Source organism: Mercenaria mercenaria, chromosome 13 (assembly GCF_021730395.1).
Source record: "Mercenaria mercenaria strain notata chromosome 13, MADL_Memer_1, whole genome shotgun sequence".
In the NCBI taxonomy this organism is placed as follows: Eukaryota; Metazoa; Mollusca; class Bivalvia; order Venerida; family Veneridae; genus Mercenaria; species Mercenaria mercenaria.
Window position 1 is genome coordinate 54,914,260 of NC_069373.1, and position 10,625 is coordinate 54,924,884.

The 10,625-nt window shown below is 33.4% G+C and overlaps 1 protein-coding gene across 1 annotated transcript in view; it reads right to left on the reverse strand.

The window, feature by feature from the left end:
• Positions 1 to 8,375, reverse strand: part of LOC123530181 (histamine H1 receptor-like) — a 101,696-nt gene extending 93,321 nt beyond the window's left edge. The window contains exon 1 of the mRNA XM_053521888.1: positions 5,755 to 8,375. Within this exon, the coding sequence (XP_053377863.1) occupies positions 5,755 to 6,003 (249 nt within the window). The 5' untranslated portion in view covers positions 6,004 to 8,375. The remainder of the gene's footprint in view (positions 1 to 5,754) is intronic.
• Positions 8,376 to 10,625: the final 2,250 nt, after the last annotated feature.

Sequence of the window (10,625 nt, forward strand, 5' to 3'; positions counted from 1 at the left end):
AAAGAGCCATTATATATGGTATTACTTTCCAGTTCTGAAGTGTTTTATTGCGAGTCTAGACGTACTCCTGGTATAAGTAATTACTGGAAACACTATTTTTTGAACATGTTTGTAGTCTAGAGAGAAATGCGTAGGTAAGTATCGGTAATAATTTTTCTATGTAATTGGAACCATACACTCACAGCGGCTTTGAGGGCTAAAACAAAGTTGAAACACTGCGTGCAATTTTTGAAATTAAGCATTTGCTTTATGTTTATAGCAATTTATTATAAGTACCATTTTTCGTTAATGCTTAAGATAAAAAACTACTCCAGTAATTTAGAAGAAGTAAGAACATTTTCTGGCTAGCTTTAATAAACCATCAATGGCCATGGCCACCCCTTGACAAAGAAAATGTGTCATGTAAAAGGTGGCGGAGAAAAAAAAATATTTTGAAATGTTCAATTGTAGGAATACATGTTTGAGAAGAAAAGAATGATATTAAGAACTGTTGTTTAATATGTATGCAATTACGGTTACAGTTTACACACAAGTTTTTTAAGTTACCACCGCTCGTATATTTTAAATAAAACCTTTTCTAGTTTCTAGTAAATTTTTTTGAGACAAATCAAGAGGCAAAATAGCACTAAAGTTATGGTTCTTGTACACTTCATTTATAATAAAATTCCGTCCTTAGGTTTAAGGGTTCGGCTCTGAATAAGCATGTAAATGGTGAATCAAATAACAGGGGCGGGGTAATTTAAAAAGTAATCAAAATACAGTTATGGTTCTTATACACTGCAATTCCAGAAATATACTTTCCATTTTTTTGTATATAGTTTGAATAACATTCCCTGAACATTTTAAGTTATTTCCTTTGGAAAAGTATAGTTAATAAAGGGAGATAATTTAAAATATAGCTTAACTGAGTTATATTTCTTGTACATTGCAAATACTCTCAATGACCTGTGTTATATATGAATGTTAAAGATCCTTTCCCAATGTACTTCCTCTGTACTGGTGTTATGCTCCAGACAAAATTGTTACAAAAAAGATAAAGACATATAGATCTGATTCTTGTTTATTGTAACTTTCTTTGAATACTCTCTGTCATACCTTGACGTTAACGAAAATCCCTTCTATAGTTTTGGAGTTATTCTCTGTACCAAATCAAACAAGGGAGACAATTCAAAGAGCAAGGTAGAGTTATGGTTCTTGTTATGTGCACTATTTGTTAATAATCTCCATTGTCAAGTGAACTTTTAAAGATATCCTCTCAATAAGTGTAGACTTATGTCCTCGACAAAAGGGTTAGGCCTATTATTAAATTAAAAAAGTCAAGAGTTAAGGTCCGCTGCACGTACGTTCTTCAAATGGTCTATGTCACTGTGAGAAGTGTTAACAAAAAATCCTCCAATAATATTTGAGTAGTTATGTTCCGGTGAAAAATGCGTTACGGAAACTCGAGTGAGAGGACGGACGTATGATCGAACACATAGACGCACGCACAGACGGACGGACGGAGATCATTACCATAGTTGCTTCACCTTTCAGCTGGGGATAAAATATTACAATATGTTTTAGACAGTGTTTGTTGTGTGGGAAAATGGCATTCGGATACATGTTTAAAACCTATTTCCAATATAGAGAAAAATGCGTGTGGAGCACCAGCAATGCGTAATTGCACGTACAAAGTGGAAAAACTGACTTCAAATTTCTATCGTTGGCGTACAATAAAAACTTGCAGAACGATGCAAATGGGTACTAAACTATATATTCTACATAAATTCCCTCTAGGCGATTTTTATCAATACCAGACAGAATAATGGCGTTTTCTGGTATGAAGCAAGAAAGCAAACATTTACAAATTGCCAAGCCATAGGTATAAGAAGTAGTTCAGCAGCAGATTGATTATTTTATTATATGCTAATATTCTAAGAAGAAAAAAATAGTGAAAAAATGTGTCATCAAATTTTAAGCAAACAATTTTGCAAATAAAAATTTCTTGTTAACCTTTTGCCTGCTGGCGGCAACTGATTCTGCCTTTGTCACCAGTGCAGAATGGTCATGGTCTGCACTGTTCGCTATTCAGTCAGTAAGTTTTCAGTGAAAACCCCGGTTCTTCCCAAATTAAATGATGGACCAATCCATTATAGGAATTTAGCAGGGTAAGGGCTAATAGTTAAAGTTAAAGGCATATATTGTACCACTCTCCAGAACAAAAAAAAAATAATAAAATGTATTCTTGAAAATGGGTGTTACTCGGTATAAAATACACTTTGTATTGCTTACGTAATTAAAAATATCTAGGGTCAAACATATTTTCCCCGTCTGTATACGAGGATTGTTCAAATATTAATGCATCTAAGCACATAACAATGTATCCTTGATAGATTTCAATGAAAATTTTATTTGGTCCTCTCGATGTATTCACCTCCAACAGATATGCAAAGTTGCAATGTTCTATTCCAATCCTTGAAGGCATTTTCATAATCTTTTCTAGGTATACTATGAAGACTCTGGAATATTGCAGAACCGAGGTGTTTACGCTGCACAAATATTCGACCAGAAAGGTATTTTTTGAGCCTTGGGAACAAAAAGAAGTCACACGGGGCAAGGAGGGAGCACAACAACCTTTTCCTGCTTCAGAAAGTCTTGTACAATAGACGCCTTGTGCGATGACGCATTGTCATGTAGCAATCTGACATTGGCCAAACCAGTTGCGGGTCTTCAATTTTTAAAATATTTCTTCAGTTTTCGAAGAACTTTAGTCTTGTAAAACTTCGCATTTACGGATTTGCCTTTAGGTACAGCAACTTGAATGGCAGGACCCTGAGTTGTGAAGAATATGGCAAACATTACCTTCTTGACACTCATGGTCCGTTTGCAATGCATGGTCTTTTGCCAGACTTTGTTGCCCATATTGTTCTGAATCTTTCGTTTGGGCTCAAAAAAGTGAACACATGTCTCTAGCACAGATCTTTCTCATTTTCAAATTACGTTTCAGAATTGTATGAGCTGCTATTAACGAGATGCCAACCATACTAGCTATTTGCCTAGCGGTGTATCTTGCATCAGTAGCAACTATTTCTTTCACTCTAGAAACCACCTTGGCAGACGTTGCTGTTTTCGGTCGACGGCCATGTGGTGCATCTTCTGTTGAAACTAACCCACAATTGAATTTCTTAAACCAACGAATAACTGTCGAAAAAGACATTTCATTATGCCCATAAACAGAACATATTTCATCAAAAATGTCTTTACTCCCTATGCCAAAAATACAGCGATTCTTAATAAAGAACCTATTTCAACGGCGTACGCTGACCTTCTTCCAACCATTTTTGTATTACTATACATAGTAGGCAATGTTTAGCGAGCGATAGACACAGCTAAAGTGAACGGATTTGTGAACACAAATTTTTAGAAATAATAATAGAGAAAGCTGATTTTTTATTATGATGTAAGGTAATGTTTTATTCTAACAGAATCTTGAAATTAAGATTTACTGCGTTAAACACGTAATAAATAACAAGTTTGCATATCTCGCCTAATCAGGAGGAGTAGAAAAATTACTAACTAGAAGCCAAAACAACGAAAATAGATTATTTAAGTTATAATATGTTTTTCTTTCATACCTGTTACAAGTCATTTGTGTTGGCAATGTGTTAAAGACGTAATTTCTTGACTCCCGTCATTTGTTTTTAAAATCAGAGATCTTTGACTGCGCAGTTTAGGTTCTTTGCATTTTATTAAATATAAAACTAACTGTTTGTAAGGCAGTCTAAAATACTCTTGTCAAAACAGAACTATTTATGACCATTTATATTACAATATAAATATAAATAACCCTATTTCCTTTCATGTAAGACTAATAATATCATTATCAAACCCTACTGTACCATGTGTAATATTTTATTAGCCAAATATTTCACTTCGCAAGACCACTAAAGCATTTACAGACACCTTTGAAAACCTTCAAGTAAATGCTCAAATGCTCGGCCCACTCCTGTGCAAGATTCGCAAGAGATATAAACCCGGAAAGGACAACGAAGCTTTATCTAGCACGATGACTTTGCGCTCTCAAGCAATCAACAATAAAATGTAAACATTTGACACTCTTGGTGTGTTTTGTGATATCATTTCATCAGTCATTTATGCGGATTATAAAAGAAATAGGAACCATCATTACAAAATCGACCGGTTTTATTAACCCTTAACCTGCCAAATTTCTTTAATGAACTTGTCAATCTTTGAAATTGGACAGTACCATTAACTGTTAAAAGGGATGCTTACCAAAACGATACTGACTGAATGGCGAACAGTGCAGATCTTGATCAGTCTACACGGATGTGCTGGCCGATCAACATCTACACTGATCGTAAAGCAGAACCAATCGTGTCCAGCATGCTAAGGGTTAACATCTTCAAACCCTTAAATTTGTAAGAGTTTTCTCTTTCAGAACGTCATTTATGGATCTACATCAGGATCATTTAACTCGTTCATGTTTCAATACTATAAACAATTTTGTAAGACGAAATTAAATATAAATCTGTTGTTCGAGTCTGTAATGACATGTACGTATTTTCCAGTTTCTTTCTTTCTCGCGCATACATTCCCTGAAATTACAAATGTGATTGGACTATAATGTAACCCTGCCCTGAGTGCGTGATTAGGCGCGTGCGCGTGCGAGTATTTTTTCGAAACGCGCGCGTGTGTCCGGTTTTTAAACTGACCCTTCAAGCTAAGTTTCTTAACCTTAGTGCCATTACTATAGCATATTTCCATGATCACATAACTGATTTCCCTAGAACTGCTTGAACACTACATTAATGTCCAGTCTTAGACGTATAAAGAACTAAAACTGCAATTATGTTCTCCTTAATACGTCATTGCTACGGAACACCTTCCGTCTCTAGACAGAATTTATCACTTCATAATAATTCCATAGTCTGAAAACATAACGTCGTTATGTAGACCTACTACAAGGCAGTGTTCTGTTTGACAAGAAGAGCGTGATTTGGAGGCTCCGAACCATAACCGCTAAAATACAAATTTATACCTTATAAAGAATTTCTTTTCAGAGCACTGGTAATGGTGATGCAGAAATTCACGGTAAAAAAGTATACATATTTTAAATAGTAATCTTATTTGTTTTTAATATTTTTAAACTTTCTAGTCTGACAGAAACTATTTAAAAGTGTACATGTTTAAGACTTTTCAGTGTGACTGTCTGAATGATTTTGTGTACCTATTTTTAACATTTTAATTCACATATTTTATTTTCTTGTGAGTGTGGTTCTGGGACGATCTGTGTATGAAAAGAATTGGAACCCCTGCCTTACCCTTGCATGATCGCAAGAGGCGACTAATAGGGTCTTAACACTTGGTTTTGCTGTAACTCTGTGATTCCATGAGGTATGCAAATTTTGATTCCATATCTCATGTTTTTATTTCGATGTAAATGAGGTGTGAAACCAAAATTTGTAGTCCTGTTTGGCGCCATATAACCTATACTGTATTGGTGCGCCGTAAAACCCAAATAAATAAATAAATAAACATTCAAAATACTAAATTTGAAATGCCACAATTTGCAAGTTACAATCAGCTAATTAAAAAAAATAGTGTTTATTAGTATAATGACATAAAGATTTTTTCTCCCTTTTTTCGAGATTGTTATTTTAAACAATGAATTAGCCTAGGTTTGGGCATTGATGAAAAATAAATAGCCTATCTCAGCTTTTACGGTGTAAATGTAAACCGGAAACGTATACTCACTGATTGGAGACGCCGCTCAGTTCTTACTGCATGTAGGACCATGGCGTTCCCAACAGTTGTTAAGAGACACAGAAACGTTAACACAATACCAAGCGGAATTTCCCGCCATAAATCCCGTCCTGACCTTTGCACTGGCGAAGATGACGTATTGGTGAGATTGAACAATATATCAAAGTCAAAATCCGTATTCGTGAGATAAATCGAAGTGGAATTAGGGTAGATATCATCCACAGAACTTCCCGACGTCATGGCAGTTGTTTTCAAATTCAACGCATTTGAATAATTAATACGTCCACATTAGTAAATTCCACCGCGTTATTTTATTACTGATTCATTCGTTAACAATCTTTCTTCCGTTGTATTCTGCTATGAAAATATTACAGACAAATTTATAATCATTAAGCTGGCGCCTATGAATGATATAATTTCTTGAATGTGAAGGTCAAAATAAGGCGCAGTACTTATAAATGAATCCTAATCATTTCGTGAAAAAAATCACTTAGATTCCCTGAAAATACTAGATCTGTTTATACTTTTCCGTTGCAGATTTATTTCTTCTTAAATGCAATCCTATATTGTCTTTCCATTGTATGCAGCGAATGTTGCTGAAAAGTGTCACTGAAGCAGCCCTTTATTTTTAGTATAATGCCATATTGCTGTTAAAGTATATGCAACATTAACTTCGACATTTTGCTAAGCATATCTTAATTCTAAGAAAAGTCAGTTATATTACCATTCCATTTAAAAAAAGTAATTATAAACACTAACTAGGTGTTCCTGATTGTACACATTGTTATCCATATACTATTTGTCTCAGGAATGTATATTATTTTAGTGTACATGTGTTTATTATTTCCAATGTTAACTTCAAATTACAAAGATATTGTCTGATACAAATTAATGATCTCAGAAGATCCCATCTTAGCAATAATGTCCGTTTTATTACATATATAAAATGCTCTCCCAAGAAATACTCAGCACGCCATCTTATATTAGCAGCTTTTATAATCATTGGGAACTATTCCCATTTCTACAATCACATGCTAGTTATATCCTAGAATTTTGTTTTATGATGCACCAGCTATGTCATCAATTCTTATATATACGTGTAATGTAGGATATAAAGGAGGGGCTATTGAACCAGCTTTGAACGGTTCTATTCCATTTTATTAAAAATCAAAAATATCACTAGAAACACGTTTTCCTGACAAACATATTTTCAATATCTTTATTCTTATTTACGACGTATCATACTGAAAGTCACGTGGGCTGACAATGCTTCTCTAGGTTTGCTAACATTTTTCTTTTTATGACTTTTGGTACGAATAGAGATTTTCTTTCTACTGTTTCTAAATTGCTGGCATAAAAATATTTTTACAACCTCGTTGCATTTTTTTTTTGTATTGTAAAATTCTTTTTCAGTTTCCTCTTTTCTACATTATTGCAAACGCAATGGTTTACAACGCCAAAAAATCAGTTATTTCGAAAATGTGAATATTTTACAATCCCTGTTTAAAATGTTATTAATTGTTAACATGTCATGTTAATTTTGCACGCGCATTTTGAAGATTTTTTCTTGCCATATACACAATTTAAAACCATTAGAACGTCCAGCACCATCCTTGTATGCAATGATATACTCCATAGTCACAATTCAAATAACTTAAAACTTTAATCGCAGCTTTAAAAGACACGATTTTTTCTCCTTTAAGAATATATATTTCTAAAACATTTTCACAAAATAAGACATTATAAATCAACATCCACCTACAGATTCCGATTCGACATCGCTAAAATTCTGAAATCTTTGTTTAAGTTTCGGCCAGATTATATGACCAATAAATTTCTGCGTATCTACCAGATGAATTTACTTTTTCTGTTTTTCACTTTTTTTCACTGTACGTAACCTATATGTGAATCATGTTAAATAATAACTATTTTACTGCTTGATAAAATTGTTTCTGAAATAATTTAGTGCATTTTAGCTTCTGTTTTCCTTTCAAAAAGCAATTATTCCATTGTCAAGCTTCATGTGTCGTTAAAATTGTAAACAAACGGTTGTTCTGACAGGACCAATCCTGTTTAAGTTCCATATAAACAGAACAAAAACGATAAAAATCACTGAATGTCTCTCTAATCCATATTTCTACTGGTGTTTTTCTACAATGTGCTGTTTAATCCTTAAAATAAGATAGAATGACGTTTTGGAAACACGGAACTTTAATAAACATGCGTCAACAATTAATCCATTTTATTTCGACCTTGATCTAAAAGAAACGGCTCAAATTCCATGATTTCTAACGTATCCTATGTCAATGCATCAAAAACTGCAATCCTTTGAAAGATGTCAATAAATTTTCTCAGTACCTTTCCTCCAACATTTTATAATTAATAATTTTCATTAACTCTCATTTTCTGCACATATTTAATATCTTTCATTTGTTTGACATCAACATTGTTGTTGCCTCTTTTGATTTCGATAAATTCCAGTTTTTTGTTGTTTTTTTTTAAATGTCTTCGGAAATTACTTCAAACTTGCAATTCAGTTCATTCTCACACAAAATACCCGTGCAACGTAAGTCATCGTTTAGCGCTTTATTCATGAATGAAACATACAAGTCAAAGGAAGACCATTTTCTTCGTAAGCCGAGGATTGTGATATCGGAATTTCTATCGAACGATGAATATCTCTCTTTTTTCTGGGAAGAATATTTAAAGTAAAAGGCTCTTTCGTTCTGTTTAAGGGATTAAACATATCCCTGTACACATGTTATGAGTAAGATATACGAAGTCTGGAGGCGAGATGCAAGAAACTATTAATTAATAACGGAACTATGATAATAAAGCAGAATGAAAATATAGGCAGACAGGTATCTCCACACACAAATAAATATATATCAAAAGATCTTTGGATTTTTATTCCAAAAATACACGATCTCAGTACACGATCAGCTGCTATTTTTGTACATTAAGGATAGTATTTTGCTATGAATACACACAAGAAGATCTCCCGAGAGGACCCACGACTACGAATTGCATGGCTGCGAGCTAAATGCCCAGTTTCCATGATGATTTTTCAGTATACCAACCGTCAGAAGTCATTCGTTCTCTACCACTGAGTAAAGTGGATAGAAATTGCTCAACAGAATAAAAATAATAGACTAGCTTTGCCTAGAGAATGACAGGTATATTAAAACATTTAAGTCATTATTTTTTTGAAAATTTACATTAAAAATTATATATGTAGCACTCATTTAATAAAACATTGTAATTCCTCACTTTGATTATAATAGTTATGCATTCAATATAGGTGAATATACTAATTCTATATCTATGCCAATTGAAAACGTGCCTATTGGTTCGGACATTTTTAATAGCTACCAAAGGACCAAATTGCAGCTTTTTCATCAAAACAACTGTAAAACAGTGATTTCTGAAAGGGAACTGGTCCTATGGAAATTTCTTTTTGTTCCTTAAATACAAATTTAATAGAACAATTGAAAAGTAAAATTTAATTTAATGCTGCTTTAAACACGATGTATGATCGTTACCAAATTAGCCGAAACTTTACGAAATTTAACGGACAAAGCATTTAAGTTTGAGTGTTGTTTTCGGAGCAATAGGTTCATTAAAGCACGTTTTGTCTATCTAAGATATTTCAGGGAACTTTTCAATGATTTATTTAGCTAATACACCTTGTTTTCCCCTTTGTAATAGCTATTGTCTAAATTTTACCAATTCGAGTAAGATTTGTAACACTTTCTTACCAGTTTTAGGGGGCCAGCTGTGATTATGGAATAATATTATTAATGTATGTACTGGTATGTATGCAGAGAAAGGCCGACTATCGTCTTGTATTTTAAAAACGACGATATTCTATTTGTTTTTTGTTTGTTTGTTTGTTTGTTTTTTTTTTGTTTGTTTTTTTAGTATGCATAGCAATTTATAACGATGAACTGTAAATGTTCAAGTTAGATAAAATAAAATGTCTGTTCTGTTCTGTTTATCGGAATTTGGCACCTAATTTTGTTCGTTTAATTCTTGTGCAGCCAAGTAGGGTATGAAGCGCAAAACACGATACAATTTTCATATCTTTTATTTATAATTCCGACCCAACGATACAAAGTGCAGTAAGAAGAATCTGATGTGATGTTTAAAAGCGTACAGCGTTTCCTCGATCTATAACCAAGGAATATAACAGTTTCTTGACAATAACTTGCATACCGCATTTTTACATATACTAAATAATTATTTATTCATAATCTAAGGCATATTCTATATGACAGCTTGAAAAAGACAAAGAAACTTATAGTTTATACAGTACCTGGCTGTACGGTCTCTATATCTACATGGAACGTATGTGATTCTGTGGCAAACGAATGAGGTGGCATGTTATCTCAGTAAAGGACAAATTTAGGTGCTTGTAAACACTGAACGTAACATAGAAATACATGTATAGGAAAACAAGACAGATACAGAACAATCAGTGTTAACATCTTCCATAATATTTTGCTTAATTAAAGAAATGAACGTATTCAGTCTATCTGTAGGTACAATACTTAAGCAGCTATGCATAAAGTAGTATAAAATGTAATACATTCTCGTCAATAATGAAAAACAATTCCGCACCCTCTTCACCTAAATCTTCATGTAAGCGAAAATGACAGTGTATTATTACTGCACAGTATTGTAGGCATAACATTATATCACTTGGTGGGTTCTATGAACAATAGGTTTTGTTGATCTCACATTTTAGTGGGGTTTGTGCAAAACGCACACCCCCCACCTTCTTTTGATCCATGTTTTAGGATAAAATTGCGTTGCTTGTCCGCTAAATATCGTAAAGTTCCAGCGAATTTGGTAACGATCAT